Source organism: Mixophyes fleayi, chromosome 12, assembly GCF_038048845.1.
Source record: "Mixophyes fleayi isolate aMixFle1 chromosome 12, aMixFle1.hap1, whole genome shotgun sequence".
Classification (NCBI taxonomy): domain Eukaryota; kingdom Metazoa; phylum Chordata; class Amphibia; order Anura; family Limnodynastidae; genus Mixophyes; species Mixophyes fleayi.
This window is the reverse complement of record NC_134413.1, coordinates 55,272,885-55,289,824: the sequence shown is the minus strand read 5'-3', so window position 1 is coordinate 55,289,824 and position 16,940 is coordinate 55,272,885. Positions and strand designations below refer to the sequence as shown.

Here is a 16,940-nt window from a genome sequence, read left to right as displayed (position 1 = left end):
AATTGGCTACGAGTTAGCAGCCAACACAGGACACCAGACCTTATGATCAGCGCTGCTTTTAGACAAAATTGGGAATGCACAGACATTCATTGTGTTGATTTATTTTTCTCAATTGGAGAGGTTAAAGAAAATTCAGTATCCGCAGTTTGTAACAGCAACGTTCTCTCAGTGCTGCAGTCTTGTTATACGTTCAATCAGCTGGCGCTTTAATCCAGATATCTGTGGGATGGCTTCCCTTTACAGCTCTGGTTCAAGAAACCATGAGCAGATACAGAATATACACTACGGGCCAGCACAAAAAGCACTTTCAGCCAAGGAGCAGTCTCAGTTTGCCGTCCGACTAAGACGTATCTCCCCCTTGTAGTTATCTGCGGTTAGAGAGGTGTTACGGGAAAGTTAGTGGGCGAGCCATGCAAAGGAGTGCTCATGCGCTTTACATGTTATGCAGAATTGGAAGCAGCTGCACATACCTCTCCTAGATACCTGTCTTTGGTGGGTGCTTTCTCCTGGTACAACAGATCTTGCTGTATTAAAAAAAAAAAAATTGCACCCCTCCCAAACAGCTTAACCTCTTACCACTCCAGAATCCAAGACTTCTCCCGGGCAGCCCCCCTTCACTGGATTGACCTCCCTCGCTCCATGCGTGTCTCTCCCACTCTAAGCTCCTTCAAACGGGCACTAAAAACCCACCTGTTCCTCAAAGCCTACCACCCTTCCACCTAACCCGCTCTCTCCTCCCTCCTCCCATCCCCTCTTCTCTCCTTTAAATCAACTGGCCCCTTTGGTACCTGAGTTTTGTTCACCCTCCCTTAGGATGTAAGCTCATTTGAGCAGGGCCCTCTTCCCTCCTGTGTCCTTACCTACTCTTCTGCTTCGTCTTTTCTGCATTAGCCTGCCTGGAGCTCCTGAATTGTTGGTATTTTTGTTTACTGCTCAGTAATGTTTTACCCTGTATTGTCTATCATCTGTGCATTATACGGCGCTGCGGAACTCTTGTGGCGCCTAACAAATAAAGGATAATAATAACCAACCCTTGTGCTGTTTTGTGGAGTAGAGAGGGGGGCAGCTTCCTTCTCTAGGCTCTGCTCACAGCAATGTAACGTAATGTGTGTTATAGGCTGTGAAGGTTCTGCTGGAGTTCAAAGTCCATAACAAACTTTTCAGATGATAGTAGTTAGAGACACCATGAAGGGAAGAAAATGTAGAAACCTTTATATTAGATGCATTTTCCACCCTAACACCTGCTCACCTCCTGATAGATGAGCCACAGACGGAGGAAACACTATTTGTATATAGTCAGTCAAGATAATGCAGCTGCCCGAGGCATAGTGGGTACTGTGCTGTCTTAATCATGTGACTAGTTGGCATATATATGGTAAATTGCAGGGCACAAAATGTTCTTCAGATTTCTTTTCTTGATCATTATCTGGCAGATGTGAACTTAAAAATGGGAAAAGGAACCTCAGTCAAATAATTAATTTTTTAGGTTTAAATTTGTATTTTTGCCCACTTTGAAGAATATAATGTTCAATGCAGGTGAACCAGCAGTGTTTCTGAAGCTAGAGTCAGAAGATTGCAAAATGTCAGTCAGGATACAATGTGTAGCAAGTGGATACACAAATCTTTCCTGTAAACTTCTCCAGAAGAATTAGTGGGAATGCAATTTTTACTTCCTATTTGCCTGTTTTTGACAAAGGCCACAGGAAAAGCAACAGGAAACCAAACACCGTTATCCCCCCCCCCCTCCCAAAGTGCTATTTTTATTACCTACATTTATTAAAAGTACATGCAACAAGTGCACTCAATGCTTAATTGCATGCAGAAGCCAATTTACATTGACCAGAATGTACAAGATTATCTGGCAATGCTTGAAGTTTGTCCCAGCACAAGACCAGCATATTCTAGAAATCAAGGACAGGAAACAAGGTAGGTGGAAGATGTTTTTCAATTGTTTAAAAAAACAAAAACAAAAACAAATAAAACTCAAAACTTTGCTAGCACATTAAAAACATGACAGAAGAAATAAACATATTTACATTTGTTTTGATTATAAATATACATTATATACAAAACAATGTTATAAAATGTAAAAAGTTCAGTGCTTTTGATTCAACATTAAATTATTGAAATGCTAGGTTTCAAAAATTTGGGAAGCTACAACCAAACATCTATTATTGAATGCTAGTCTCACGTCACAGGCAGCCTTGAAAGCTACTGTTGTAGCTATAAGTTATAATGAGGAAAGCAAGACAAGATTATGGTTCTGTAATTTAGGTTTTCCTTCATTGATTGGGATTAACCAATGCTTTATAACAGGCAGCAGTAGTGATTTGTCTCCCAGCAGTCCCAGCTTTTCTTCAAAAATATAGCAACAACTTAGGCATGGACAATATTATTGCTTAAAGAAATAAGAGATCTGAAGCTCTCAACACAAATAGTGGAACGAAGCAGCCTTGCTAGCCCTTGGAACACAAAAAAATAAAAACAAAAAATAAAAACCTGTATATTCAGAGCAGCCACTGACTTTACAAAATTATTTTTCAATGGAAACCCTTAATAGCAGAAAAGAGCTTGAATTAAGTCACTTGAGAGTTCAGCATTATGGCAGTATTGGTCACGGTACATAAATAAAAAAATGAATGCACATAATTGGAATAATCCTACATGCATGTTATTTTGGGCATTTTAAGCATTTACACAATATTAAGGCTGTAAGGAGCAGACATGATACCAAATTGATATAACGTTCTCTTTAAGTAGAAAATAAAGTTCTAAATCACAATTCTCAGTAGTGCAAAAATTATTAAAAAGTGGCCAGCTTGATTGATTTGTCACGCAATGTAAGGCCTTGACTAGAGTTTGCTGGCCGAAGACTAGCACAGGCTTCCAGTCTGTGCATTTTACTTATTAACAAGATTAATAGTCCACGTCACTTTCCATGACTCTGTCTCAAAACGTCTATAGCAAGATGTGCATGGTCAAATGTAAAAAATAATTCTTCTTAGCTTAATACTGTTCAGGTCTTAATGGGAAAGCAGTGAACATCAGCCAACACAAAGTGGATTCTTGGGACATTCTTTAGGCACTTCTAAACACAGTAGGACAACACCAGGACCTTGATAGAAAGACTTTCATTCTGCATAGCAAACTTATCCCATTCACCTTCTTGGGATGTATGTTCTATGGCATGGATTGCCAACATCCATTGCTGTCAGCACCTCACAGTTGCAACTTTACATAATGACATGGAGTGTGAAGCCTCAAAAGGACACTTTAAGAAACTAGCTTGCAATCATAAAATGTCTATCTTTAATAATTTCATTCTGCTTCTATTTCTTCCAGTTTTGTTACATTCAGCTGATCAAATTCTTAAACTGTAGAGCTAGGGATTGAAGTATATTGCATCTCCTGCAAATTCACAGTCTGTCCCATTTGACTCAGATTATTCAATCTTCTGAAAGCAGCAAGTTGCATGTATGTGATCGAAATCACCTCCAGTCCTGAATTGTAAACATGGCTACATGGCAGGCCTCCCCTTGGTGGCCCTCAAGAGAATGTTAAAGTTGCACTTCTGAATGTTCAACTTAAGGGTTACACCTATAACAGAAAAAAAAGCATGTTAAAGTTAATGGGAATATGCTGTTTGGTTTTTATTATTTATTTATAGAGCGCCATGTGCGCAGTGCTGTACAGTGCTGTCATTCATCAGTCTCTACCCCATTGGAGCTTACAGTTCCCTTACAATTCCCTAACCCACACACTAGGGTTCATGTCAGTTTTATCAAGTCCATTTAATTAGACGATTACATTACACATTACATGCACAGCAATGTTAAATTGTTATAAAGTTGAAATTATAAGTCAATATTTTTGCACTGAATGGGGTATGAATCATCATTAAGAAAAGTAAATCATCCAACCACTTCTATGCTAGTGAATATGGAAAAGGACTTCTGTATAATGGAGATTTCCATAAAGCTTCTTATATGCCCATGCTGTAATAAGCAAAAATATTTTCCTTCATTCAAATTCAGGTACATTGTCAATTTCAGGCGTGTGGGTTGCTGTCCATTTCAGCACTTACAAAAGAAGCCCTTAATGAGGAGGATGTGTGCTATAATCTAGGAGTATCATCTCTGGCATAAGTAGTAGTATCAACTTCACAAGAAATCCAATCCAGCGTGCACTTTAGAAGCGATGTCCTTACCTCTGTAGCTATCACACATTCATTCCTTTCCTCTGCTATCACATAAATTGACTGGTACATTGAATTCCTTGGGGAACATATCGTTGATATTCTACATTCTGGCTTCTCACTGTAAAGAAAAAACAAAAACACTCAGTAAAAAAAAAAAAGTTTGTATTGAAGGTATTTTCATTTTAACTCCTTTGCTACATGTATCAGATGAGCAACACTTCGGTCCATAAGTGTCACATATAACTTTGCATATGTAAAGGCAGTAGGTCAAATGTTGGGCAGAAAGTACAAATTTGTACATTTTGCCTTTGACTATATCTGTAGATCTTATGAATCACATAATTGGCATTTTGCAGCCAGATAAAAGGTAGTCTAATTAAACAGAGCACTTCAACCTTTCACTATAAATGGCCCCATGTGAAAGATCATCCTATAAAATTACAGCAAGTGTTTGTAGGGTTGACACTTCTCTAGTCACTGGCGATAACTCAAATATTCTGGAAAATGGTTGACTGTGTGGTGTAATAATTTCAAAGGCCAGAAGATTAACGAAGACTCCTGCAAATCTATATTTCACTAACCTGGACCATTAGAGGGATGAACATAAAATGTGTCAATCACATAAAATTGGTTAAACAGTCACACAAGACCTCGCAAGTTCTTGATGACAATTTTTTTCTGCATATGTATTGTACAACTACTTTAATGCTGCTATGCTGATTGTATTATTTCTGCTGTATCAAAATATATGTATACAACTTCACTGTATATTTTAACATATGTACTAGAAATAAAATATGAATGTATAGTTCTCCTCTAAACATTCCACCTTTTACATTAAATGGAATAAAAGCAACGTTTTATTACTATACTTTGTGTCAATACCTTTTTCCTACTATGGCAAATTACAACGGACTCAATGAAAAACTAGTTCCAAGCATCAAATAGTAACGGACTTCATGCATTATAAAAATGCTATGCAAGTGCCAATTCTGTGGCTTCCTACTCTATTTGTAAGCTGCATAGTCTCCCAATTCTTATTCACATCTTCACCTTGCAATGAAAAATAAAAAGTCCCACAAACAAAAACAAACCCATGTAAATTAACAATCATGTCATAAATGTGTGAACAGGCCCTGAAATATTTGTTGCCTTAGAAGTATTCTCTCACCTGTGTAGACGGAGAGGGAACTTTTCTTCTTCTAAACATTTTTCACTGTTGTGGAATTTGTCTCCTTTTCCAGTCCCATTACTAAAACCAATAAGTCCATTGGTTATGTTACAGTCTAAGGTGTGGTTTTTAAGCTTGTAGTTTGATTTTTCTAGACCACAGTCTACCTCCAGGTCCTTCTTTTTGTTTATATTCTTTAGTTGTGAGGCTGGTATCAGGTTGTCCTTCTGGAAATCTGATAAATTGTTCATCGTCTTCGTGTCCTGCATTGGCTGCTGACGGAAATGTCTCACGATCACAAAAATCATACACGATAACACTAGAAACCCCACCATGCCTGCACCCATGAACACAGCAACCCAAGGAAAATCCCAGGCCTTTGGGGAGTCAACCTGGAATTCACAGTGGTTTCCCATGAAACCAAACGGGCAAACACAAGCAGTTTTTTCATAAGGCACAATATGACATGATCCTCCATTCATACACGGATTGATAGCACATTTATCACTGGATATTTCATCACATGTCTTCCCACTAAATCCTGGTAGACAACGGCAACTAAAATCACCAGGCTGGTCAGAGCAGGTCCCTCCATTGGAGCAAGGATTCTTAGCACATTTATTTATATTAATTGCGCATGTTGTTCCTGTATATCCTGGACGACAGCGGCACAGTTGGGTGTAACCAAAGACCGAGCACTGACCACCTGTTGAGAGATATAAATATTTAATATGGTGCACTGTGATGGACTTCATAGTTAGCACTTAACTGTAAGGTAATGCCACTTTGTGTAACCAGTGAATAATAATGCAGGGACAACGTGCTTTGTCATTTAAGCCCGAGAAGCCAAACTGGTGTAATCGGACTGTCACCATAGTGTTAAAGTGCACTCTTGTCTTTCTGCGGTAGCATAGTCAAACAAATCCAGGAAGCTATGGGAAAGAGGGGAATCTAAGGGCCGAGTCATTAAGGAGAGCAAGGCAAAAAAAGGAATACATTTTCTCCTGGACAAACCATGTTACATTACAAGAGGTGCAAATTAGTTTATTATTTTGCACATAAAGAAAATGCTGTTTTTTGTCATGTAGCACAGAAAGAAGAGCTTTATATAGCTGAAATTTAATGTAGATCAAAGACACTGTCTACCTCAATTATAAATCTGACCCCACATTATAAATTTACCTCCCCTTCCATTGCTCTGCTCTCCTTAATGACTCAGGCCCTAAATATATATATAAAAAAACAAGATGTGCAGATCTCTGCCCTCTCACTTTGTTGCCTACTTATCCCCTCACTCATAGCATGTAAGTATCCTTTGGTGTTACATTTTTTGCTTTACTTAACACTAATAATCCTAAAGAAAAGAGGAGTGATGTGTGCCTTATAGTAAGCAATCCTCAAAACTAGGTGAGCTTGTCTTTGGGAGCATTCCCATAAAGAGGCAGCTATAAGCCAACTATACATCAATCCGTTTGTTTATGCAGTACAGTAGTTTTTTGACAAAACCATTATATCAAAAGTTGACAGACTAAAAATTATGAATTTGTTCAAAATTGAATGGAAGAGTTTGGCCAGCTGTCGTTACCAAGTACAGAATGTGTTTTACAATCCGATTTGGATCTGCCAATTATGGGGAGATTGTTCGTACAGCAACTTTTCAGATTTGTGAAGTGGTCTTTAGCCCAAATGATCACGAATCAGATTGTGGAGAGAAAACGTGCAACCAGACAAACATGTTATGCAAGAGTAGGCTTTCAAATTGGTTACTGAATACACACCATTCAGGCAAGGATTGCTGGTACATCGGTCCACTTTCTTTTCACAGTTGGATCCTGTGTAACCCAGTGGGCACTGGCAGGCATAGCTGGCACCCATTTCTCGTTCTCTACATGTACCACCATTAAAGCATGGGGAATCGGCACAATTCAATACACTGTGTTCGCAGTGGGTTCCATAATATCCTTGAGGACACTCGCAAACATACCCGCTCTCCACATCCTAGGAAAAAATGTACAAAGACATTAGACTTGTGTGATGAGGCTAAAGTGTTTAAAAGCATAAAAGCTTATTTTGTGCAGCATTAGTATGAAAATGATTGGGATTTCGAAATATACAGCAGCTGAGCATGTATAAACAGAAGAGAACTGTTCCCTTTATGTGTATAAATGTTGATAGTACAAACAGCTGCAAGAGAGATTCTAGTTCAAACAAGCTGATAATGTAATGCAAGAAAAACAAGGAAGAGAGAAAGGACAATGATCTCCACACAGCAGAGAACTGGTGTATTCTACATGTAATCACCACTTTAGGTGTATTAAAAAACATAATACATTAAAGGTGACTAGGAAGGAATGCCATCATTTATTCTTACATCACTGACCTGTACACTCGCGTACAAGGATTAACATATGCTCACAGTGTAAACCTCAGATCTGCATGAGTGACAGCTCAGTAATACTAAAGGTTTTTTTAGGTCACTTTATAGAATATTCGATATTTAAGATCAATTCATCTCATTTATATCAGCTAGTTGGTAAATCACGAGATATATAAACAGATCTCAAGGCGGCATGTAATACTATTTATGCAATAGTAAGTTTTAGACAAAAAGCTAAATTTAGGTTGGGAAAAAAACAAAAGACAAATGGATTTAACTACAATCATCATATAAATAAATTATCCCCATATGCCACAAGAGGCATATTACAACCATTGAAGATGTCTTTCAATAATAGATGTTTAGTTCTTGATCCCCCAAATCTTTTTGGGGGACATTTCTTACCGTGCAGCTGCCACCATTCCGACACGGATTGCTGTCACATTCATTGATCTTCTCATCACAGTTCACCCCAGTATATCCAGCTCGACAAGAACACGTGTAACTGCCCTGTCCGGTGTTCATACATGTGGCTCCATTTTTGCAGGGTTTATGGTGGGTGCAGTAGTTTAAATCTGTAAGAAATGTAATGAATTAGAAAGGGGCTGTTAACCATTGCAGAGGAGCCACGAAAGCGTGGTATTAAATGAACAGTTGTCCACTTAAATGTAATCAAAAACATACTCCATATTATAGCAGAGATCATTTGTATGGTTTTGCCATGTCTGTTTATGATGGAGATCCATGAAGGGTAATTAGCAATACTCACCCTGGTCACAGAAAAGGCCACCCCAGCCCTCGTCACAGATACACTGCCATTGTGTTTGACACGTTCCATGTCTGCAGCCGTTGTGGGGAATGCACTCATTGCAGAAACGACCTTGCCATCCAGGTCGACATCTGAAAATAAAAAAATAAATACGATTTTACGATGTTGCAAATATTTTTATACACAACATTTTAAAGCGCATATAGTAAAATAAATCAGAATATGGCTATCACAATGACCTTAATATATAGCAACATACATTACTAATATGTTTCATAGCAGCTGGCAGAAAAATAACAGGATGTGATCTAGTGATATTTAAAAACATTTTTAGCATTATATACAAATGCATCACAAAGGGATTACTCACTTTCCTGTGATAGGATTTTAGTATTCACTAGAAAAGTATAATGCAAAATAGTTTGAACTATTCCTAATAAACTCCTTTGTTAGTTAAATGCAAAGCAAGGTATTGCAGGCCAATATACACCATATTATAGGATTTATGCCAGGATCACCTGCACAGGTAAGATGATGCCAAGCACAATACTTGTTTGTGAAAGTTTGCAATGACGTATAATACAAAAAAAGTTAGATTAAAATTCTACTCACGAGCACTCTCCTGGGCTGTTGCAGAAACCATTTTGCTCACTGCATCCATCCAGACATATTGCTGTGGAAACAGAATTAAAAGAAATTTTGATTATACTAATATAATCTTGTTTTTTTATGCAAGACTAATGGGTATATTTACTAAGCTCCAGGTTTGAAAAAGTGGCGGATATTGCCTATAGCAACCAATCAGATTCTAGCTGTTATTTTGTAGAATGTACTAATGGATAGCTAGAATCTGATTGGTTCCTATAGGCAAAATCTCCACTTTGTCAAACCAGCAGTTTAATAAATATATCCCTAAATCTTGTTTATTTCATTACCACTTAGTCTCACAGAATGTTTAACATTTATCATAGACTGCATTAACATTGTGTACCAAAGAATCATTGTGTATAATGTAATGTGATCTATACTATTTATACATACGGACCCTATTTGGCACAAATTTTACAATGCAATACAGTTAGCCTAGAAATACATTGTGGAACCTGAGGCTATGTGGTCAGTCCAATACACTGCATTTTATTACTAGAAATGAGTGATGTCTAGGCAAATTATATCATCAAGTTCAATTTGCACAGTAGGACATATATGTTCAATGGACAAATCTAAAGCCCGTTTTTGGTGGGATCAATCCAGGTGCAGTAAACCATACACCGATATAGGACCTTTCACTTTTTTGCTTAAAAGTGCTTTCCCAATTTTCCGAAATCCTCACTTTATTTTATGAAGAACTTAATGGGAGATTATTTAATCACAAGACACATCTGCAAGTTATTTATATCCCCCACTTACTCTTCATGATCAAATATGCTCTGCCTTTTCTAAAGAGGGAAACTACTAGGGCAGACCCTGGGCCTCACTTCTAATACTCCCCCCACCAAGTCAGTTAGGTCGGAGCAAGCAGCCAGTTAATTTACCGCTGTTTTGCCATGCTGCGCGTGTGTGACATTGATTTTGCACGCTTACAAGGGCCTCGTTTAATGCCTGGTTGACTCTGAACAAGGAGTTTTCATCCCCCAGCCCCCGTCTCAATAAGAGAACAGCTGCTACTGTTGTTGCTGGTTTAAGCCATCGAAACCCTCCCCTCTTGAGTACAGCTGTTCTTTCAGCTTCGTCCCCTCGGGCTAAAGCCAACGATAACAATAACAACGCGTGGCGCACGGCACAAGCCAGCAGCCCAGAGCAAGGCACGCGTGCAACATTACACTTGACCCCGCTGCGCCGCAGAGCGACAGAATCGCGCCGCAAACACGCCTACTCTGGTGCGCTTTTGTCAAATAATGCATGATACTAAAGGCCGCGCCCAAAACCCACGCCACGCAATATGCATAAAGGAAATTAGAATGCAATGAAAATAGTCTTACTCCCCATCCAGAGAAAGACTGCAGCGCTGTCGTGAATAATCTCAGTCATTGGATTGTCATTATTATGCAATCTAGCAATGTTCTGTGAAAGAACACAACATATTGGAGCTGTTTAGAACAGTCTGGATATGACACTTTACCATGGCTCTATTTAAAAAGCGTGAATGCCGGCAAAATGCCCTTTCACTGCTTATTGCTATTTAACAAAGGGTTAAACGCCAGAGAAATCTCAGATTTCTCCAGCCTTAATCCCATTACCGGAGCTTAGTTGTCCCTATAACCATCTATGGGGACCAGAGAGCCAGTGGAACATGGCAAGACTGGTAAGCGCAGCAAGGTCCACGCAATTATTGGGGTGCTCCGCTGGCCCAAGGATGGCGTTAATGGCCTTTTACAATGGGATCCATCTCAAGCCTCTCCGGGTTCTCTGAATCCCTCACCCACAGAAGTGCTATACACATAGCACTCCCTCCATACACCGGCAACGTTAGGCTGTCCATGATTAGCAAATAGACTTTGTAGAGTGCAGGGTGTCTTCGCTGGGAGTCCCAGAGCAGCCCTGTCATGGTAAATAACAATGCTGCTACATTATGCATCACTGCGGTTTGCAGCTATGCATGTAGATTGCACTCTGCTAATAAATAGACCCCCTAACTCTTAAGTACATAAACCAAAGGTTTTGTACTACTACAGCCGTCATTTTGTGAACTAGCGAATATGTAACTACTGTATGAAAACATGTTCCTAGAAAGATTTTTTCCCAGAGTTTAAACAATACTCAGTCTAAACATAGGTCAGGTATTCAAAACTGATCTATTGAATTCGGCAACACATTACATGCAAACAGGACTGGCACAGTAGTAAAACAATAGTAGTACACAAAGTTACCATAAAAGTAATGGTATACTTTTTGTAAGGAACAGATGCATTTTGTGGTTTGTGTCTATTCTGGACACAGTGGTTTAACAGCCACAGATAAAGAAATATTGCAGTGTTCTATTGTTTACGCAAAACATTTTTGGCTGTAGTTCATTTATCCATTATTACCATTTAAACAAGCAAACTGCATATTGGATAAGAGTTGAAATAATAATCCTGTTGAATCTGAAAGAAATGGTCTAGTCGTGGTTTCCAGAATTGCTTCACTAACCAATTTCCCTATAGCAAAAATTAACCTGTTCATGGCAAGCATATATTTGCGCTCATGTTCTAACCAATGCTTAAATAGCAGGTCTATTTAGTTTTTACTTCTCCAATACGCTTTATTCTGTTTTTTTAGCAGTCAACTCCATAGGCAGCCTAGTAGTCCCGTAACATAATGAAGCAGCCAGAGAAAGGGCAAAGGCACGATTGCAAGTTTAATTCCTCTTCATCCATCTGTCAGAGTAGCTGCACTCTACACAAAACATTTAAAGTGTTTTGCCCTTCATTGGTCTTTTAGGTAGTCATCTAGTAACATGAGCTTTAAACATTAGAAGTGGAATGATTTACACATCATCCACTTTTCTCAATATTGTCTCATCTTGCGTAGACCCCAATACCTGAAGGCCACATTCATTTTCAGTTATGACAAGGTCTGTGAGCATTCTCATCTTGTGCATTACTCCATAATCTGTATTTTATGCATGTGCTAATAGTTGTGACAGGAGCATTACAATGCTACAAACAAATAAGAATGTATTGAGTGCAAGCTCTTATTGGTAAGTGAAGGTTTCAAAATCCATATGGTCAAGCTGATCACCATCAGCAGCATATGACCTATAATCGGATCCATCAACGTGACCTCTCGGTTACTTCCTGTACTTTTGATTATTACTATGTAGTATATGTATGGTGTTATGCTGAAAAGACTAAGGGGCACATTTATCATGTATCGGACAAAACGAGAAATACTTATCAATCCTTATCGCATGGATAAGGATTGATGTATTTCTCAAATTTATTAAAAATGGAACACAGAAACAGTAGTTCCGAAAAACTGCTGTTTCTGTGATAAAAAAACAAAAACACACTCACCACTGGCTCCGGATCTCTTCCTCTTCATGCTACTGCGCATGTGCCGACCGGAAAACTTGAGGCTGTGACAGGGAGGGATCATAAGATCACTCCCTGCGCATGCGCTGTCCAGCTCTGCTCTCCGGAGCAGAGCTAGACATACCGAAGAACACAAGTTTTAGCAGCATTTCCTATGATCAGCTGGCGTACATTAACACAACAAGTTCCCGAAAAAAACATTTTTTCGGGACTTGTTAGATTGCGGCCAGGAGCAGTCACCATTCTGTTGAATGGTGACTGCTCGCAAAAACGATCAGGAGTGCAAAGCAGCAGATATCAGTGATATCTGCTGCGATGCACCTTTAATAAATTTGCGGAGAGCACATCCTGGCCTAATTTACACGGTAAGTGCACGATAGTGCACTACCGTGCTTTCTTAAATATACCCCTTAGTCCTAAAAAGAATATCGATTTATAATTAAATATGACATTGTATTACAGTTGAATAATGAAACAATGCCCATCTCAATTACTTTGTTTTTGTCTCAAATTAATAACCTCATGTGTTAAACCATATGTACCAGAAGGGCTTAAAGTGCAAGGCAGATTGGGAGAGTATGCATAAATACAATCGAATGTTTACACATATACACTAAAAATATTTCTTTAGATTATATTTTTTTAGTCAAAAGGAAAGCCCTGGGCAGAGTGAGCAGAATATGTGGTCACACACTTTCTACACCACACACATAGGCCTTTAATTTTTTGTTAATGAACAGCTGAATGAGCTACAGTTTGAAGATGTATCATGGGAGTAGTGACAACCTTACCATGTTGGCAGGCACTTTTGGGCATACAGGAAGCTAAAGTGTCTGTGCTAAATTGGTCTTTAGTGCAAGAACTAAATGAAAATAAGATTTGAGAAAATTGATAGTTGTATGTGCAGATATGGAAGAGCTTTTAACGACTGAGGAATTCAACAAGGAAAAACTGAAGACGTCTGGAATTGTATATTCATTTTAATAGCTATAGCCATTTTAGAAGCATAGTGTACACGCTATTACTAGCCCACAGACAAGTGCATTTAAGGAGCAGCTTTATTTTTTGTTGCCATCTGTGTTCCTGAGCTGCTATTGATGAGGTCTGCTATAAGAATATATTAACAAAAGAGCACTTGAGTCCTGTAACAAGAATGTAAGTGTGTTCTGCAAGCCCAGTTTTCAATGTAACACACTTCATAGATTTGACCTTTAGATTCTAGAAGGAATAGCCTATGTTACCTCTCTGTGATATAAAGTGAATTATTATATGTAAGTCATTAATAAAATATATGCCTGCAGAGCAGGACCATGTTACGTTGTTCCCAGTTCAGAAAAGAACACTTACGTTTTGAACAATATTCTCCTTTCCATCCTTTCAGGCATGCTATGCTGCCATCAGATTCACAAACGTAGTGTCCAAAACGATCATCACGGGGCTTGCAAAGTCTAGAACAGCTTTCACCATAGTAATGTTCACTGCAGACAACTCTGTAGGAATATCTCAGTTGTGTCTTTGATTCTGTGGACATGACATCTCTGGACCATTCTTCACCAACATTAAGAGGTTTCTGGATTGCAAACATACTGACCAACATTTCATTTTGGTTTACATCTATAGCAAACAAAAAACACAAGACAAAAAAAAAATTAAATACCAGAAAACAAAGGATTTCAGTAACACAGACATTGTAATAAATATTTTAAGGAAGTTTCCCTGCCTTACATTAGGTTGGAATTTCTTTGATGTGCAGCATTTTGCAATACTAGCTTGAAAAAGTCCCAGTGCATCAGCTTAAACATGGGAATCATTGTGGCTAAACTGTATAAAAGCCAAAACGTCACCTATCATTTCTGATAGGAAGTCAAAGAAACCAAATGGAAGAGGCAGACTATACTATTAAAACAAAATTAAATTATATATAAAAGAAAAGGCTTAAAATGTGTTCTTCAATTCAAGAAAACATATTTGCATTTTACAGGGATTTAATAAATAAAAATTAAAGAAGGCAGTTTTATAAAGACCATACTTTTAGATGATTCATTTGACCGTTTTTAGTATTTAAAATAATAAATTTAAGAAATGTAATAAATATGTGAACAGTGACTTGGTTTTCGTAACGGAGCTATTATAATAGTACTAAAGGACTCCAAGGCAACCAAGCTAGCACTACAGTTTGTGGCCTCAAGAAAATGTTTCAATGTGAGAATTGTTTTGTTGAAATATTCTCTTCCTCTATGTCAGCAAAACATCCAAAAGCCATTATTTCTTTTCCAAAGGGCGGAATTTGAAAAAGGTGTAAAATACAGGAAAAGGCAGTCAGGACGATTTGGCAGACTTCTGGTTTTCTCACCAAAGAGCGGACTTCTTTCCCACGCCAAAAATAAACTGGAGGAAACGCAATTGTGTTGGAGATTAGGTATGTAGGGCCATGAAAAAAATATATATAAATAAGATATGTATATATCAAAGCAGGAGCTTCAGTTCTGTTTTTAAAATGGGAATCTCAAAGAAATTTAGTTTAAAGTTAACAGATAAGCGATTTTTTTTTTAATATATTTTATAAACATGAATAAAAAGGTCACAGTATTGATTATCAGAATATTTATAGTATATTGGTGGCTCATTGGTGGGACAATGGCGCCTCCTTGTGTCTATAAAATAATTCTATTTACCTGTAGGCTTATGAACAGCTTCGATAATCAGTGAAAACGTTTTCTGAAATAAAAAGCATAAGTATACTTAATACATGGGACAGATAGACAGTAAAATAAAAATGCAAATTTCATTTTTTGTATTTTAAGTTATAAAAAGCAAGATGGCAAAACAAACTTCAATTTCTATGGCGGTCATGTCCGCCTGTGCCATTTAATTAATCTAATTGAGTATAGCATTACTGCCTAGATCTCAATTAAACCGATCTTCTTTAGTTTATTTTCAGTAGAAGGGGTGGGGGTAGGATACGGCAGAATTATTGTGTCTACTGCCAGCACAGACTTTGAACCCATCTGAAGTTGTTAACATCTGTTACTGTCGTACACATGCAAGGGTTGCTTAGTTTACGATTGTGTATAAATATTTTCTGCTGGTTATTAATTCATGAAATCTGACTATATACACAAGCAGTTTAACCATTTCATCTGTTGGGGATATCTATATCTATCGTCTGTGTCCGCAATACTGTACATTTTGTAAAAATTATCCAAAGAAACCAGGCGATAGGAGAAGAATTGTCTCATACAACAAATAAAAATACATAAGATTTATGCAAATAAATAAATACACTTTAACACCATTAACTAGTGCTTTGATTGATGTTCTTACCGGCCATGTGAAGTTAAACGGCAACCTGATGGGATTGGTGAACCTTTCAATATTCCCAATGATGAACGAACTGGAGCCAAGCACCGGGGTGACCACATTGCCAAAAGTGCAGGACCCGGGGGAGACCACGGCCTGATAGTGTTTCAAGCATATCTTGAAGAAGATCCGGCAGTTGGGCATACACGAATCCCCATTCGCCAGCATCCCATTGGCATTTATAAACTCGTGAAGTTCCAGCTGGAAGACCCCGGAGCTAGATACCTTAAAAAAAAATAAAAAATACACAAGACCCCCTCAATCAGATCTCACTGGAAGAAAGGTTCCCATCTCTCACCTAAAGCTACAGACCACAAGGAACCCAAAGCTTTCTATGGCCATTACCTGCTGAAATATCATGAAGAGAAACGTCAAACCACAGATGCGACTGTGTTCCATCTTCATCTCTCTCTCGTGCTAGATAACCCAGCAGAAAATAAACAGCTCTCCTCTCCAGCACTTGTATTACACGGATTCCTTAAAAAAAATGCCGGTGATAGAATAAAAATAAAAAAATCCACTATGAAGAATGTCACATACACCTCAGATAGAAAGGGACCTTCTTTCAACAAAACAGCAGTCTGGAGCACCAAAAAACTACTAAGGTGTTATCCAGTTGGTTAAACATGCCCTTTGTTGCGAATAAATCCAGTATTCAACCTTATGAAGTCGTCTTTATTAGAAGAGACGGTCCTGACAACAGGTCAACTCCTGCGCAGAAAGGATCGATTTTTAAATGTGATCGTTTAGTTGTTAGGATACTCCTCGTCCACTGTATTGCGCTCAGCAAATGGAGCGCTGCTGTCCCTGTAGCTACTTATATAGTGTTGGCTCTTTCTAGCGAAAGCTCATTATGCGCTTGTCATTTACACACGGCGCCGCCCCCTCTATCTCCGATACATCTCATACACAGAATTAATGCCCTTCTGCTGCTGCACTGACCACCGGCGAGCCTATCTGATTATCACAAAGCCCCGCATCTGTTAGCATATTTACAACACGTATTATCAGAATTTTTTTCCCCAACATTAGCCTCCGTTGTAAAACGA

General features: G+C 38.4%; 1 protein-coding gene across 1 annotated transcript; it reads right to left on the bottom strand.

Moving 5' to 3' along the window:
• Positions 1–1,927: 1,927 nt before the first annotated feature.
• Positions 1,928–16,700, bottom strand: DLL4 (delta like canonical Notch ligand 4). Its single transcript, XM_075193124.1, has 11 exons — positions 16,237–16,700; positions 15,856–16,116; positions 15,207–15,249; positions 13,879–14,145; positions 9,128–9,188; positions 8,516–8,646; positions 8,152–8,321; positions 7,148–7,367; positions 5,370–6,075; positions 4,208–4,316; positions 1,928–3,597 (listed from the first exon to the last, which is right to left on the bottom strand). Exons 1-11 carry the CDS (start codon positions 16,294–16,296, stop codon positions 3,592–3,594), a joined length of 2,034 nt encoding a protein of 677 aa, XP_075049225.1. The 5' UTR covers positions 16,297–16,700; the 3' UTR covers positions 1,928–3,591.
• Positions 16,701–16,940: the final 240 nt, after the last annotated feature.

Coding starts and splice junctions, on each gene's coding strand:
- DLL4 (XM_075193124.1), bottom strand. CDS start 16,296: ATGAAGATGGAACACAGTCGCATCTGTGGTTTGACGTTTCTCTTCATG. Junction 6,076..7,147: donor CAGCAATCCTTGCCTGAATG/GTGTGTATTCAG, acceptor ATCTCTCAACAG/GTGGTCAGTGCTCGGTCTTT. Junction 4,317..5,369: donor TTCCCTCTCCGTCTACACAG/GTGAGAGAATAC, acceptor TTTTCTTTACAG/TGAGAAGCCAGAATGTAGAA.